The sequence below is a fragment of the Chrysemys picta genome, chromosome 10 (assembly GCF_011386835.1).
Source record: "Chrysemys picta bellii isolate R12L10 chromosome 10, ASM1138683v2, whole genome shotgun sequence".
Classification (NCBI taxonomy): domain Eukaryota; kingdom Metazoa; phylum Chordata; order Testudines; family Emydidae; genus Chrysemys; species Chrysemys picta.
The window spans coordinates 77246635-77264076 of NC_088800.1; the positions used below are offsets into that span (position 1 = coordinate 77246635).

At 45.7% G+C, this 17442-nt stretch overlaps 1 protein-coding gene across 21 annotated transcripts in view; it reads left to right on the forward strand.

Annotated features, from left to right (window-relative positions):
• LOC101951307 (kinesin-like protein KIF19) overlaps positions 1 to 17442 on the forward strand; it is a 33051-nt gene that overhangs the window by 14549 nt on the left and 1060 nt on the right. For 5 of the 21 annotated variants that reach the window (XM_065560080.1, XM_008164702.4, XM_042853138.2 and 2 more), the window contains 14 exons: positions 195 to 320; positions 1433 to 1627; positions 3587 to 3742; positions 4651 to 4773; positions 5432 to 5585; positions 6406 to 6580; positions 9134 to 9326; positions 10340 to 10610; positions 10844 to 10965; positions 12227 to 12396; positions 13925 to 14030; positions 15039 to 15497; positions 15920 to 16085; positions 16915 to 17022. In XM_065560080.1, the coding sequence (XP_065416152.1) occupies positions 195 to 320; positions 1433 to 1627; positions 3587 to 3742; positions 4651 to 4773; positions 5432 to 5585; positions 6406 to 6580; positions 9134 to 9326; positions 10340 to 10610; positions 10844 to 10965; positions 12227 to 12396; positions 13925 to 14030; positions 15039 to 15497; positions 15920 to 16085; positions 16915 to 17022 (2524 nt within the window). The remainder of the gene's footprint in view (positions 1 to 194; positions 321 to 1432; positions 1628 to 3586; positions 3743 to 4650; positions 4774 to 5431; positions 5586 to 6405; positions 6581 to 9133; positions 9327 to 10339; positions 10611 to 10843; positions 10966 to 12226; positions 12397 to 13924; positions 14031 to 15038; positions 15498 to 15919; positions 16086 to 16914; positions 17023 to 17442) is intronic. The other 16 variants (XM_065560083.1, XM_065560086.1, XM_065560076.1 and 13 more) reach the window with 11 other exon arrangements.

Genomic DNA, 17442 nt, shown 5'->3' on the forward strand with positions numbered 1-17442 from the left:
TATCTCCTGTATCAGCCATGCGCTGGAGTGGGGTTCAGCTAGCCTCGCCTCTTCTCCTCGCCAGGGAAATACAACAAGTACCAAGCCAATGTAATGCACAGTAGATTTTAAATAGCACGCCATCCTTATTATTGACCTAAGGACAAAGCAGTGCAAACATACAGACTTCCTTTGCCTTTCTCTTCCACCTTCAGATTTATAACGAAGTGATCCGTGACCTCCTGAATCCATCCTCTGGATTCCTAGACCTCAGAGAGGATGCTAGGGGTAGCATCCAGATAGCAGGAATTACTGAAGTCTCTACTACGAATGCGCAGGAGGTAAATCTGAAAGAAATTCCAGGGGGAGAGAGGTGTTCGGTGTGCTAGAATAATGATGTTTTAAGAGGCTCTCGCATCTACATATTGGCATAGCCTTCCTTGGTGTAAGACGTCTCATGTTACAGGATCCTATGGGGACTGACTTAATGAAGTGAGTTGCTCAGATAGGAGTAATCAGGCAGGCACAAGAATAGTAGAAACCAGGATGAAAACCGTAGCTAAGCAGTAAAGATCGGCTATATGGGTCAGTAATAGGCTAAGGGTATGTTTACACAGGAAAAAAAAAACCCACATCTGGCCCAGGCCAGCCGACTCGGGCTGCAGGGCTCGGGCTGTGGGGCGGTTCCATTGCTGTGTAGACGTCTAAGCTCTGGGACGTTCTCACCCCGCAGGGTCCTAGAGCCTGGGCTCCAGCCCAAGCACGGAAGTCTACATGGCAATAAAATAGCCCCAACAGCCCAATCCCCACAAGCCTGAGTCAGCTAGCATGGGCTAGCCGTAGGTGTTTCATTGCTGTGTACACACACCCTAAGTGACTGCCAGTTTTCTGGAAGGATAGGAAGGCCAAGGCCTGTGTTCACAAGCCCTATCAAACAAAATTGTTTGTAGGTAGAGAGGAGATAACTGAAACATGCTTTTGTAATTCACTGATGTGTACTGTGAGGTAAGTTATGCTAGGACTTTAACGTGACCTTTGATTTGCAGTTTTTCCAAGGTTATGCCATGCTACCAGGTTAGGGAGCATCATGTTATTGTATTCTATTATGTCATGCAGTGTTGTTTTGCGTTGAACGTGAGATAACATGCCAAGGCACAATGCATCCCAGGGGAACGTATCTCAGCCCATTATAAAGCCTCCTAAAGTGAAACCCCAATAATTATACAATTAGTAGTCAATGAGCCAAGTCATGGTCCCAGTGAGGTCAAAGGCAAAACTCCCGTTGACTTCAGTGAGACCCGAACTTGGTCCAATGCTGGCAAACACGCAGGATGGTTTATCTTGTTTGCTTACTCATTGTCACACCTCTAGGAGGCAGTCATTGAAGGAGAGAGTCATACTATTACCTGAGCAGATCTCTAAACTTCTGCATATTTTTTTCTGCATTGTTTAGATCAAGCAGCTGTTAACAAAAGGAAACATAGAACGCACTCAGGAACCCACCGTTGCCAACAAGACATCTTCCCGCTCACATGCAGTCCTCCGGGTCACAGTGAAACAGAAGAGTCGGGTGAAGAATATTAATGAGGACGTGCACGTGGGGAGGCTTTTCATGGTTGACTTGGCAGGGTCTGAGAGAGCAGTCCAGGTACAGCTTGTAGTTCATCAGCCTTTCACAAGACAAGTCTTAATTCTTTGGCGTGTCATGAAATTAGTAGATCTGAGAGAGCTCACACTGTGTGTGTGTGTGTGTGTGTGTGTGTGTGCGTGCATGTTTTACTCTCCTGGAAAAGATTACTGCATGAGTATTTGACATTTTAAAAACTGTGAGATTACAACATTTCAATTCAGGTGATGTGGGCCATGTATTTTTTAGTGCAGGAATTAACTAAATGCATTGTCCTTTGTGTGTTGTTGACGTGTAGGCCCGTACAAAGATAGTTGTGAATATTTTTTCATAGACTGCATAGAGGAAATACAGATAAGAAGTGCAGGAGTTCAGAGCCAGAATGGTTCATCTTAGTGAATGATTCACTGCAAAAGGTGAGAATTTGAAAATGATACCTAAAAAAAGTGGCCGCTATTTGGAAAGAGGAGAAATGGTAGATTGGTATCATTGATGAAGAGAGTATGGATAAGTAGGTAGCTGGAAGGACAAAGGGATGGAAGCCAGAATAAATAGAACCTACGTGCAACATTGGAATGCAGGAAGGAAGAGAAGATAGTAAAGAGGATAGAAGACAATGAATTATTGGAAGGATAGACATGTTGAGTACTGCGTATGTTGAATACTGCATGGACAGATGCTGGAAGGGAAAGGATGGATGCACAAGACTGGTATGCAGTCTGTCTGAAAAGATGGATGGACTCTTAGGCAAAGAGCTCAGAATAGTAGATGGACGTCAAAAGGAAAGTGAAAATGTATTGATTGAATACGGAACTGGGTGGGAAAGAGGTGGACAAGCAGGCAGGAGAACTGACGGCTTTGATCGCCACTTCTTGGTACTCTTCATTGCCACTTGATGGGTTAAGTGATATTTAGATGGATGGAAGGAGATACTAAAGGAGAGGTGGCCAGATCAGTGGTTAGAGCAAAGTACTGACACTTTGCAGTACTAAAGGCCACCAAGACAATTTGCCAAGAGCCCAAGGACTGCACTAAACATGCATGTAAATGTACATGAAATTTTAAAATAGAAAATAACTAGACATATAACAAGCTGTGCAGTTGGCAGGATGTACAAAACACACTACACACAACGGCATTTGCCCGTGGCTTCCTGAAAGATGAATATAAATCTGTTGCTATTTGAATTAATCAGCAGTAAAAATCTACAAACGGTTAGCTTTGTCCTCACCCTGAAAATGTGTGATGATGCTGGTGATGGGCCTTGGCTTAAGACTCCAGAGACTCCAGCAGCATCCAGGTCATGGCTTGGACTCCTCTTGGTTGAAGGAAGAATTTATGAATCAGTGGGAGGGTCAATGACAAGAAGGGTGGGATAAGCAGACGGCTGGATGCCGTCAAGGCATTATACTTGGTTGGACTCAGGAGACCTGGGTTCTATTCTTGGCTCACCCACTGGCCTGCTGGTGATCTTGGACAAGTCACTTCACCTCTCTGTGCCTTAGTTTCCCCATCTGTAAAATGGGTAGCATGATGACCTCTTTTGTAAAGCGCTTTGAGATCTACTGATGACAAATGCTGTATAAGTTAGGCATTATTATTATATATCAACAGAGATACACAGAAATGATTGGCAGTTGAGGAGACCAGTATTGGAATGAATGGATGGAAAGCTGTTTCCACAGAAAGATGTTAGATTTTCTATGTTCTGCAACCCCAATTGCAGAAAACAAGTCATGGGAGGGTGATTTTTAGTTTACTGCAAAACATCTAATGAAGACCATGGGTCAGATTAAGATTGAGATTTCAATGGACACTGCACCCACTTATGTCAGAGCTGACTGGTCCTGGTTTCCACGTAGATTTGTGAGAGAAGCTCATGATTTGAAATGCAGATCCTAAAGTTAACGTTGCCTGGGTGAATCCATTCCCACAGTACAACTCTCTGTCTTTCTGAAGTGACTTCTCTCCCTCTCCAAGCAGACTCAGAACCGAGGCAAGAGAATGAAGGAGGGAGCCCATATCAACCGCTCGCTGCTAGCTCTGGGGAACTGCATCAGTGCCTTGAGTGAGAAGGGAGGAAGTCGGGCCCAGTATGTCAATTTTCGAGACAGCAAACTCACACGCTTGTTGAAGGTACTGTATGCAACTGGTTAGGAAGGGAATCGACACGTTGGGTTGCTGGCTTGTATTGGTACACAAATCTGGTGGCACTTGAGAGCTGATCCTCATGTCCTGACCCCTTTATCCTTTCTAAGTTTAGGAAATCACTCCAGGATCTTGTGTGGGATTTCAAACCCACCCAGTAATTTATTGTGACCACATAAATAAAAGGTCAAGGTTTGGAAGTCCTGGACTATGCTAGTGCGCTGTTACTGGTAACATGGTGAACTTCAGAGGTGACTTGAGTAACCATGGCCATTTGGTGTATTTGTTTATGGATCTTAGGGTGCTTTCATTGCTTTCGGCATGAATCTCAGCCCAAGTACATGGTGTTGATCCTACTGCTATAGCTGGTTGAAAAATATATTTAAACACACCCACAATATTGAAAAACAAACAAACAAACAATATTTAAAATAATGTGTAGACTTTTAAAATCAAAAATGTGAAACGTTTTTGGTGTTTTGATGGAAACAGAGATTTTTCCAGCAAAAATCCCAGGTAATCAAAAAAAGCTGTTTGTTGAAAATGTTTTGACCAGCTTTTCCTATAGCCTTTAGTCGATATCCTCCATCGGAATCTAAATGAGCATCTTGAGTGTTTCTTTAGGGTCTGTATGTTTTCACTTAATACACCGCTACCTCGATATAACGCAACCCGATATAACACAAATTCAGATATAACACGGTAAAGCAGTGCTCCGGGGGGCAGGGCTGCGCACTCCGGTGGATCAAAGAAAGTTCAATATAACACAGTAAGATTTTTTGGCTCCTGAGGACAGCGTTATATCGAGGTAGAGGTGCATGTCTTTCCTATTTCTTCAAACATGCCTGGCCTCTATTCTTTTAAAGCTAAACAGTGGAAATGTTGCATTCTTTTAGGACTCATTAGGGGGTAACAGCAGGACAGTTATGATTGCCCACATCAGTCCTGCCAGCATCTACTTTGAAGAATCTCGAACAACCTTGATCTATGCTTATCGAGCAAAAAACATCAAGACAAGGGTAAGCAAGCAGGCAATCCAAGAGCTAAATTGTGTAGACTAAAAGCATGCCCAGGGAAAAGGAAGGTATGCTGGGGGGAAAGGAGGATAAACATACTGAGCTGGGAAAGGAGGAACAGTGTATGACAGGGGAGAAAAAGGGCAAGTGGTTTGCACAGCAGGCATGTTGGAAGGTTTGATGGGAGAGAGAACAAAGGCTGCCTGGTTGAAGGTGAAGAACACAGAAGAAAGCAGTGGGGAGAAGGTCTAACAATGAGGCAGCAGGGAGTTAGTAACATGGCGAAAGGATGGGGAAGACGGTGTAATGGAAAGGGAGAGGACAACGTACAGCATACGGGGTGTGATGGAAGGAAGAGAGCAATGCGTATGGCAAGAAGCAGTGGGCAGATACCATAATGGCTGAGAGGACAGCAGAAAGGAGTGAATGGAGACAGAGAAAATGGAAGGCTGATGAGTGTGGCAGAAGGAAAGGCCTGCGGGGTGAAGGTAGATAGATAATGATCTACAAACAATTATCCCATAGAACGAGGGTTACTGAATCCCTTTCAGTGAGCTAGGGCTCCTCTCCTAGGAAGGGATGTTTTATTTTACAGCCCTTGTGCGACGAAGCGACAAAGCAGGCTGTGGGATTAATGACCATGTGTGTTCTCACCCACCAGGTAAAACGCAACCTGCTGAATGTCTCCTATCACATTGCACAGTACACCAGCATCATTTCAGATCTACGCAGGGAGATTGAGGGTCTGAAGGCAAAGATTGAAAATCAGGAAAAGGAGAAGAGTGCAATCCGCTCTGACGTCAGGGATGTACAAGGTAGAGCTGGGTGCAGATGCTGGTCTCATCCAGGTTCCATTTCTGTCTATTGTGCCTCTTTGTAATCATTTTGTTGATTAGAGTGATTATCATACACCCTCCATAGTGTCCCTTTCATGTGTCCTTTAAAGGCTTTCCTGGAGACGGGCTCTAGCTTTTCCAGTTGCTGATCATATATTTGTAGCAAACCATTTTTTTATACAGTTATGATAGTATGGGTTCATCAAACTCTCCCCTCTAGTCTCCCTTTATCACATCTGAGTTGTCTTTGTCTCCTTTACAGAGGCTTTTTCAAGTCTTTTCCCTTGTCCCATTTTTAAATTTACAGAGCTGACATGGTGCTTTTAAAAAGGTGGAAGAGGCAGCAATGTCTAGTGGTCCGAGCAGAGAACTAGGAGTCAGGAAACCTGGATTCCATTCCAATCTTTACTACTGACTAGCTGTGTGACTCTGGGCAGACACTTAGCCTCTCTGTGTCTCAATTTCCTCCACTGGCAAATGAGGTTTATCTGTCTTTGAAAAGTGCTTTGAGATCCTGTGACAACAGTGTATATATAAGGGCAAATGATATCATGTAATTATTATTTTGCTGCCCATCTCCAGGCTCTGATACTAACTGTGTCAGGCCAGAGAGCTTTGTTTCAGTTCCTGGAGTACTTTGTTTTCAGAATAATTTTTCAATTGATCTCACCGTGGGGAATGTCCCTTCCAATAACAGAAAATAGTAAAAGTGTCTGATAGACAAACCTTATCGGTCCCAGGGGGTTGTTCTGAGAAGCTGGCAGATTGGAAACAGAAGAGCTGTTGTTTTCTCCCCCAGTGGAGGCACATCAGGATTCGGAGGCATACAGCCGGCAAGAGATGAACAAGTTACGGGAGCAGCTGATCGGGGCTTTCAAGGAGCAAATGGAGATGCGCCGCAGCCTCATGGAGCTGGAGCACACCAACATTGAGCTACACATTGATACCTCCAGGCATTTGCTAACGATTGCCGAGTGAGTACGAGCACTGCATAGCGGGGCATTTACTGATGAGCACAAAGTTAATATGCAGATCCCTGCCATCACTATGAGAAACCCTAATGTAACATAGCTGCAGCTCCCTGCCAAAGGCACTTAGAGTGTGTCTACATAGTGATCAGGAGGGGTGATTACAGCAGGTGCAGGCGTACCCAAGCTAGCTTCGATGCGGGGAGAGATAGCTCAGTGGTTTGAGCATTGGCCTGCTAAACCCAGGATTGTGAATTCAATCCTTGAGGGGGCCATTTAGGGAACTGGGGTAAAAATCTGTCTGGGGATTGGTCCTGCTTTGAGCAGGGGGTTGGACTAGATGACCTCCTGAGGTCCCTTCCAACCCTGAGATTCTATGATTCTGTGGATCTAGCTTGCTAAAAATAGCAATACAAGTTAGCCACCTGAGTACAGTCCAGCCTGGGACCCTGAGGACATACTCAGGCAGGCAGCCTGTGCCACCATCCAGGCCACCACAGCCACATTGCTATTTGTAGTGAGCTAGCTCAGGGATGTCTACATGTGCTGCAATCCTGCCTCCCAATTGCAGTGTAGACGTAGCCTATGTTTTCAGTAAGAAACAGTGTTGCAGATCTGTTTTTTTGGTTCACTACATGCCACACACCAGTCTCATACATAGGCATACAGAACAGCTCACATAACTGTCCCTTTGGCAGTTGTGGTTAGAGGAAGTCTGTGCACAAGAGAGATTGAACTAATAAGGCGAGAGCAACCTGCGAGCTGATTATGCACGGACATGAGCATCTCCAGCCAAGTGCCCTCAATTCCTACTGCTGCACTGGGTTGTTACAGATGGAGCCTGTAAACCAAGGGTAGGCAACCTATGGCACGCGTGCCGAAGGCAGCACGTGAGCTGATTTTCAGTGGCACTCACACTGCCCAGGTCCTGGCCACCGGTCCGGGGGGCTCTGCATTTTAATTTAATTTTAAATGAAGCTTCTTAAACATTTTAAAAACCTTATTTACTTTACATACAACAATAGTTTAGTTATATATTATAGACTTATAGAAAGAGACCTTCTAAAAACATTAAATGTATTACTGGCACGCAAAACCTTAAATTAGAGTGACTAAATGAAGACTCGGCACACCACTTCTGAAAGGTTGCCGACCCCTGCCGTAAACAATGTCTCTTATCCAGCAAAAAGTCAGTTGTTCCCTGCATATCCTGCATGTGTTCATTCCCCAGGGTGGGGAGGGGGTTCTGCAGGGCAAGAATTTGGTGGCTATCACTATTTCAGGGCTCTGCAGGGGGAAGAGACTCCTTTAAAAATATATAAATCTGTATCTGAGTTTGTTTGGAAACGAGACTTTTCTGGATAAAAGGGATAAAACATCCACGGTAGTTCAACATGGTCTTGAGGCAGGAGAGTCTCAGACCGCTGGGCAGAATAACCTAATAGAGGCATAGTGATTTAATTGGGTGCTGCGTTATGATAGGAGGGAGATTCTGCCATCTGGACACAAGCACCAGATCCCTCCTAGCGCTTCTGAGGGGAGTGAGATAGCACGGTTGAGGTCAGGTTTCAACACACTGCAGTTATCAGTTACAGTTGCAACGTCAATATGTAGAAATGTAAGATGGTGGTATCTTTCCAGAGGGACTGGATCTCCAGCCTGGGAAGCTCTGTGGCTTTAGCCGCCGTTGTGAAATGTAAGCGAGGAGTTAGACTAGTTCTTCATTCATAGAGGCTGCATGTGGTCAAAAGTATCATTCATACAAAGTAATGATGCTATCTTGAGCAGGTGGTTCTGCCAGTTTTCTCCAGCAAAAAGTTTAGAGCCACAACTGAGAGTGCAAATGGTTCTCCTCCTCCCCCTTCTCCCCCCCCCCCCCAAAAGCCTGTGTCTGATCACTAACCAGGACTTGAATTTTCATTGCAATCTATGTTCTCTCGTCATGGCAAACCTGGATTGTTGGCCTTAACATCCTCAACTCTGGGGTATCTCGCCCTGTACTTCTGCTGTGTTCTCTCCACCTTCCCATACGGCCGCTGTACACGTTCCCATTGTAAATAGAGCTAAACCAGTCCTTGCTACTGGACAAACTATGAGTTGTGGTAAGTTCTGAGTACGGTGCTTATTTGTTATCTGTCAGTCTGTTCAACACCTTTGTACATCTTTATAGCACTATAAAATTCAGGTAAGTTTCAGAAAAACAATCTCCATTAGATTACGTATGGCCAGTAAATATCTCTCTACAGCTGCTGCTACAGCAGCTTGTAGTGATGGCAGAGGCAGTGCTCCCTTTGCTGTTTAAACATCTCACTGGAGACTCTCTTTATATCCACCCCAGAAACTAGGACATTGTTTGCAGGCTACTATACGTGATGTTCTTGACCACAGTGCTGTCAGGCTTAGTGTAGTTAGTTCAGCTGTTGCCATGCAAGCAGAAATGGGGAAAGCACCAGAAGACTGGGCAAATATGGCATTGGGTCACTGGCTAACTAGTGTTTGAGTGACTGTTGCTGGGCCCTTAGTGGTTAATGGTTTTCACTCTTGTATTTTTGCTGGCAGCTGGGAACGAGAGAAGACTCAGCATGCTCGGAAGTGTTATAACAAGCTGGTGAACGGAAAGGAAGATGAAAACATGGAGGAGGCAGACAGAGAATTAGAGGGGGCAGGTTCTCCTGAACTTCATGAAGTCACTGTAGCAAGAGAGGAGATCAACATGCTGTTGGCAGAGCTGCGAAAAACAGCAACCTTAAAGGTGAGAGCAAGCATAAAGCACTTACCTGACCTCTCCATAGCCTGGTTCCATGCTCCAGCTGGAGTCCCAGGGTGGCTATGATGTCCGCAGCATAGTGGGGCATCACATGGAGGCAGAGCCAGCACTTTAGACACTAGAGGACCTGAAAGAGGAAATAGAAAATGCACACGAGCAGTCAACTCTGTGCAGAGGTCCTCTCGTACCCTTTGGCCACTCTGCATATAACCCTAGTTCTGATGAATGTTGGGAGCCCTGTCTGCAGGTTGAAGCTGAGAGGTTGAGAATATGGTATGAGTATACAGATGGCTCTGTAACACAGGCTTTTGGGACGCTGCTGCACTTATGGTGATAAAACCAAGGGGAAGAGATTGTACCTGTATTTCCCCCGGGAAGCAGAGGGATATTGGTTATGAGTCACTGAGGAGTGTTGCTTTGGGAAATTACCACACCAGTATTTAAGATGGTCATGCAGAGATGTTTACAGGAACTTAAATACGGATAACATGGATAGTGAGTGGAGGTAGGGGCTAGAAATTATGGAGTTCTAATCCTGGTTCTGTCACTGATTTCTTCTTACTTGGGCAAGTCACAAACTCTCTCTATCTCCTTTTCCCCATCTGTAAAATGAGGATAATCATATTTCTGTACCTCCTTCTCAGGGGTGCTATGTGGATTCATTAGCTGGTGTTTTGTAGGGTACTCCAGTCATTCTTTATGCTTAGACAGCATTTCACATTGGTAAATTCTTCAGGCTGGGGACTGTCTCCTCTTGTGTGTTTGGACACTACCTAGCCACATTGTGAGCAATACCAGAATATGAATGATCTTCATCATCACTGCTAAACAAAATGCGCCTAGGTCCCATTTCCAGGAAGAGGGAAGTATAATCTCTTGCTGCAGATAGCCGGACCGGATCAGATACCAGAGCTGTATCTTGAGCATTTAATAAATAAATGTTACCAAACCTCAGTGCAGACCCGCTGGTGCACGCAAACCTTCATTTTCCTTTTCAGTCGGAGCTGGAGCGGCGCTTAGCCAATGCCAAGAAAAAAGCCTCCCAGATGGAGAAGCTGTTACCCAAACAAATCACCAGTGTGGACCAGCGAGAGGTGCTGAGACTTCTCTGCAAGGCTCATGAACTGGAGGTGGGGAACACGGAGTTGCAGGCGAATGCCTCGTACAAGGAGAATCTGCTGTGCCAGAAGGATTTTGTCATCCAGCGGCAGCAGCAGCACGGGCTGCTCTGCGAGGAAATCATTCAGCAGCAGCAAATGCTGATCAAAGGTAAAATTCCAGCACTACTCCTGCTCTGGAGTGACAGCAGCTGATGACAAATGGGGAACATTAGAAATAATTCCATCTAGAGGCCTTCCTGCTCGTGGGCCAAATTCTGCACTGTCCTCCCTTGACTTTAACGTAAGCTGTGGGTGCTCAGCACCTTTGAAAAATCAGGCCAGCTGTTGCTTCTGCTGTGATCCCTAACTTTCTCCCTTCCCACCCCCACCCCCCCACTCCAGGCCATGACATCCCTGTCCCAGAGACCCTGGGGACGCTGTATCAACTGCACTGCCGTGAGCTAGAGGAGGGGACCCTGACCCGCCTGCTCCTGCTTCACTCTGTGATGTCCAGCACGCTGAGGGTAAGGCAGAGCTGAACCCAGCTCAGCGAATTCCATTCAGTGCCAGGCTTAAGTGCTTTTCTGGATTGGAGCCTCAATACCACATCGCATGCTGATTTGGGGAAGATAATAGGTCAGTCACCATTCAGCAGATGGTCCTCTTCAGCCCACCTCCTGAGGAATGGCTAGTGTTCAGGTGTTACTTAGGTGGAGATACTCTTGTTATTTAGTGGATCTACACTCTTGTTTGTTTCAGAGCTTAAGGCCTAGGGCTTCTGGAGGTAGAGAGGAACCAGGAGACAGCTGGAAGGGGCAGGGTATTCCTCTCAGTCTCTATAATGTTGGGTTTGAGGGATATGTATGCCCCCCTCACTGACAACTACGACTCAGAAGATTCTGTGGCCAGGCAGTCAGTTCTTACAGCAGAGCTCTGTGGAGACAATACATTTGGAGAGCCAGTGTTACTGTGAGTAAACCTGCTTCCCCTGATAACCAAAGGTGTCCATCACCTCTAAAGGCATCCTGCATGCTAAACACAGCCAGCATTCGAACCCTAGGAACTCCTGATCAGAAGGAAAAGGGAATACATTGCCAGTCTCTGCTCATTTTTGCAGATTTTGTGAGTATTTCTTGAGATGCTGATATTTTACTGACAACTTCTTAATGTCTTGTAATAACAGGTGGGACTCCCCAGTGGCAGCTCCTCACATTTATTATGACTTGTCTCTGATAAACCTGACACAGAATTGGTTTTCACTCTGAATAATAAACTTGCTGTCAGTCACGTTGATATACAGAAACCAAAATTATTCCAGACACTCTCTTTAATGTTAATGGGTGATGGCAGGTTGTGGATTTGAATCCTGAAGAAGGAAACCACACATGCTTCATCAGCCAACTTCCCTGCATTTGATTAGGAGGCTAGCTCTGTTGCAAAGGCTCCAACAGTAACTGGGCATGTGTAGGAAGCTGTGCTGTGCTGTGCTGTGGATTGGTGCCTTTTGAGCCAAACAAAGCCCATTAGGCTTGTGGGCTGGAGGGTTTACAGATGCAGATGAAGTGGGGAAATCCTCTTACATGCCCCTTGCTTTCAGATTTTTCTCTTCGCTCCTTCAGTGCCAGGCCAAAGCTATGTCTCAAACTGAAAATAAAATACAAGTTGTAATGAGGGATTCAAGAGAGAGGGCAGGTGGCTATTGCATTAGGAGATCTGTGTGTAAAGAAGCCGACTGAGTGAAGAGGGGTTTGTACTGAAAAAAATCTATGCTGTGTCTGCCTACAGTCCCACCAACCTCCTTTTTTTCTGTGGCCCCAGGGTGGCTCTGCTCTGAATATAGCTCAGCAGCTGGACCTAAACAAAGAAGAGGCCAGAAAAGGGCTATCTGGCAACAGGAAGGGTCTTCCTTCTGGAGCAAAGTTTGAGCTTCCGTCCATTGTCTTGGAGTCAGAGAGGTGAATGCATTTCCATCTATTCTGTCCACGTGGCCATTATCAGCCCGATTCTCCTGGGCCTTGCATCTCAGCAGTTAATTTCAGAGTGTTACCTGTGCTGCTATGGCTAGAGGTCTGTCGGCACTGTCCTTTTATACTATCAAGTATCAGAGGGGTAGCCGTGTTAGTCTGGATCTGTAAAAAGCAACAGAGAGTCCTGTGGCACCTTTAAGACTAACAGATGTATTGGAGCATAAGCTTTCGTGGGTGAATGCCCACTTCGTCGGGCAGCACATGCATCCGACGAAGTGGGCATTCACCCACGAAAATGTATGCTCCAATACATCTGTTAGTCTTAAAGGTGCCACAGGACTCTCTGTTGCTTTTATACTATGTAACTTGCCCATTATCTTTTCTGCGTTGGATTGTGTGTGGCTGGTGTAGAGACTGAGGTTATATTTTGAATGTGGCTGAAGCACCGACTATCTGCTGTTATCGGTGGATTGAAAGGAATATCAGTCTGCCACACATAATTAGGGATGTGAATCTCATGTGCCACAAGGGTTTGCTATTGGTTTGAACTCTGCAGTCTTTTCATGCCCTGCCCTAGTCTTGGACTTTCCGAACATGCCATTTGCTAAGCACAGAGGTGAAAAATCTTGTAGCCTTTAGGAAACCTCTGCCCCTACCCCGTCCGATTTAGTCCTTCACTGGTTCAATAACACAGATGTTCCACGAAGGGCCTAATTCTGATCCCATTGAACTAAGTGACAAAACCCCTATTGATTTCTGTATGAGCAGGATCAGGTCCAAGAAGGTATCACCTGACATGGAAAATATAAAATTGCAATTTATTGTGCGGAGATCAAACCAATGACAGAATAAAACCGGAGTGAGAGGCAACTTGACAGACAGTACAAACAGCCAGCTGCTTTCATTGAGCTTTTTATGGGGATAGGGGAGAGGAAAAGGGAAACCAAGATGTTGTAGTAACATACTTACTAAGGTGAACATTGCCCAATGATGCAGAGCCCCCCAAAGTCTCTCCAATGTGAGTCCCAAGCCAGACTTGGTTTCTAGAGGCCAGATCCCCAAACGAGTGACCATGTTAGAGGAACCCCCAGAAAAGGGAGCCAATAGGAAAGAAGTCCCTGTTGTATTATGCAATTGCTAGGTAGCTCTGTGTTTTAGAATTTTCTCCAGGGAGTGAGTGGATGGGATGGGGTGGGGTGGGGTGGGAGGGACTTCGGTTCTAAACCAATCAGTGAAAGAGTTTAACCAATATAGATTAATGAAGCTCTTTTAAGTGGGTTCAGGGTCCTCTCTATGTTTCCCTGAGTTTTGAAGTTCTCTTTCCACCCTGGATCTTCCCTCCCTGCCCCTGCTTTTAAATCAGTCCTGGTTCCCCCTACATTTTGGAGGAGTTAATCCAAACAGGTGTCTCCAAACACTCCAGAAGGGCTGACTAGCGTTCCCCTCAGGGCCCAGTGCCTGGCTCTTATACATGTAATTCAATCTATTCACGCCGCCGTGTGTGTGTTTTTCACAGTGACAACTACAGATCATCTAAAACGACACCTGCTAGGAAACTGGGGAATCCAGATACCCATCTCAGCCCTACTTTCTTTCGCTTGCCAAGAACCCCACTGCACCAGGTCAGTACTGGCAGGCACAGAGTTCAAGGTCTAGCTACCACAGAGAGCACTTTCCTCTGACAAGAGCAGGGTGCACGTAGCAGTCAGACCCATCGTGGCTGCAAGTTGTATGATGCAGTGAGGAGTCCAAGACTAGTTTTCTAGATGAGGAAGATAAGGAATAAGGCTAGGATTCAAGTGCTGTGGGTTCTACTCCCACCTCCACGACAGACTTAGGCAAATCACCTGATCTCTACAGGCCCCAGTTGTCTATCTGTACAATAGGGACAATAGTAATCCCTACCACACAGGCAGGAAGGATAAATGAATGTTCATGGGATGCTCAGTAACTCCTGTGATGAGAGTCATATAAATACCTTGATAGATACAACATAAATTATGGGACAGGGAAGTGATATGACAGATACCTCTAGATCAATAGCCAGTTCCCGTCGACCAATGTATTTTCTACTCAGCGCATCAAAGGCACAAAGTAATATTTGTACCCGTGTCTATCTGAAGGGAGGAAGATGATGAAGTGACTCTTGCTCAGGTGTCAAGCTTCTCTGACAGTTGTGTTGATGTTGCAATACTCAGGCCAGGAATGTTGCTTGTTCCCCACAAAAGCTGATGCTGGATGGAGTTTGGTACTCTCTGGTGCCATCTCATGTAATGATGCCTTTGTAAAATTCTTTTAAGAATCTAATCACATATGATTCCTTTGGGGATAATTTGTGGACACTTTGGGAGAGTCTATGACATGGGCTAATGCCTGAGCACAGGACCAAAAGGCAGTTACTCCTGGTTCTAATCCCAAGGCTGACTCCTTTTGTAACCTTGGGTATTTCCCTTACTCTCTCTAACTCAGTTTCCCCATCTGCAAAAATGGATATACTGACATCTACCAACTTCTCTGGAGTGTGGTAGTGATTGATTAATGTTTCTAACATGCTTGGAAGATGAAAAACACCTTAAGTGTTAAGTAAAAGCAAATCCTAAGTTATCTGATTCCATGGCTTTGATTTTTAGCAGAAACCAACTGGCGTTGCTGTAGGAAAGATGACCTCCAAGCTATGTTCCCCCACCTCCCTGGACTTAAATAGGAGAAAGTCAGCTGCAGAGATCGCTCTTGCCCCACTCAGTCTGGAGGCCTTGACGGAGATTGCTGTTAGCACCAAAAGCATCTCCCGCATTGCAGCCAGACGGCGTTCCAGAGCCCGACACAGAGAGCATGGGAGTCAGCTTACCTCTGGGCATTTCTTTGAGGAGGATACATCGGAGCTGAAATATCTGCAGTCCAGCTTCACTCCAGAGCCTCACGTGAAAGACACCGTGAGTATCGAGAGCCTCTCAGCGGAGTCCCAGAGAAAGGAGCAGCTGTACTACACAGCCAAGAGAGAACTGAAGAAGGATCGAGAACGAGAGAAATCAGCTGAGAGGAAAGCCAGGAAGAAAAGATCTCGTTCCCTTGAACCAATCTCCCAAAAGGTAGACACTTTGTATGTTTCCTTCAGGGGGGATGGGTAGATCAGGAGGTAGAGACCAGGTGGAGGACTTAGCAGAGGTGGTTTTGGAGGCAGTAGTGAAAGGAAGCCATTGGGGATAGGTGCAGCAGCAGACAGAGGTGGGTGCGGAAACAGGCCACATACAGTAGTGCCAGAGGATAAAGCTATGTCCAAGGATGGAGGGAGCACTGAGCTATAACACAGATAATGTTTTGAATAACTCACACTGACACGTCGCACATGCCCAACACCATTTCTATCCCCTTCTTAAAGGGCAGCCTGAGCCAAAGAGACTGACAAGGGAGTGAGGGAACCTGTTTTGGTATAATGTGGCCCACGGTCAGAGAATAGAGCCTCCTGAATTGGGAGGTTTAAGTCAACAGCATCCTTGACGGTGTCTTTCAGATCTCGAAAGCAAAGCATCGGACTCCCTCGAGCCACAATATGGACAATGTTTCTGAGGACCAGCTGCCCCGAGCTAAACTCTTCCAGCCGTTGAAGATCATGAGCAACTTATCCCATGCCACTCCTGCTGCCACCAAGGTCAAATTCCCCATCAGTCACCATACAGGTAGGACCCCAGGTTCCTGATGTGACTCCATCTGTATGGCAGCAACATGTGGATTAGTCTTTGAGAAACAAACCACAGCAGAGGTTTATGCTGAAAATGAACTTATCTAAGGGTCCTGATACATACGCACAAAAACTGTGTTTCAGGTAGACTTGATAAGTAATGGGATTTCAGAAGCGTTTCCTGTGGAAGTGGCTGGCTCAAATATGTCCCCATACTGTAGTGACCAAAAGTTATCATCTCACTTCTGTTCAGTGTCGTATATGAAACAAGTTATTGGTTTCTGACCAGTGCCCAGCAGACCAGAGTCCACAACTGGAACTGGCTGGCCTCCATTTTGGCATCCTCAGCAGAGGCCAAAGACTGAATAAGCCTGTTGTATAACCATCTCACAGCCCAAGGGCTAGCCAGTCCAGGTCAGGCTTGAGGCACATTGTGCTCAGACTGCTACACCTGATCTGTGGCTGAACGCAGAGGACTTCAGGGTGGGATTTTCAAAGCTGGTTAGGGGCGGGAACTGGATGCCCAATTTCCATTAAATTCTAACTGGAGTCAGGCATTCAGATCCCTGTGGAGACTCTGAAAGTCTCAATCCCCATCCTGGTCCCTTCCACCACTGCTAAATTCTTTCCCTTTTAAGTTTGTTTCCCAAAGATAGATACTGTTAACATTTCATTTGCAGCCCTTCCACTTATTTCAGCTGATCCATTAGTGAATCCTATACTGAATGGTCATTGCTTGCTACATAAGCTGTGTTCCTTTCCCATTGTTTCTAGTAAAGGTCTCTGTCTGTCTGTCTGTCTGTCTGTCTCTCTCTCATGCTATCAAGAAGAAAATCCATTACAGGTGCTGGAGATAAGCAACACTCCCCCAAGCAATGTTCAGCAGAGCAATGCAGGTCAGACCAGAGGCCAGGTCCTACAAAAGCGGGTCAAAGGTCAGTATGGAAGACAGCAATATTCCACTATTAAATACTTCCTTATAACGCTTGCTCTGTAGTAGGCGTAACTGAATGCATTGTAGGTGCCACACAAGCTGCTTGCTTGGAAAAGCAATCCTGTGGGTATGTCTCTTACAGCCAAACTTTTAAGCCACATGCTTCAGCAGATAACTCAAAACATTCTACACATCTGTTACATTCCTCCTCCCCTTTGGCCAAAACTAACTCCTTTGAGGGGAGAGGAGAACATTTTCAGATGTGTTCCCAATCCCCATCTGATCCATGTAGGAAGCACTGCTGTAATATGAGAATGTGCTCCTGCTATTTAATGCATTGCACTAAGATTATCTCAGATGCTTAAGGAAGTGAATGAAAAGCTGGCTTTCCATTTGGCCCCAAAACTACCAGTATCTCTTT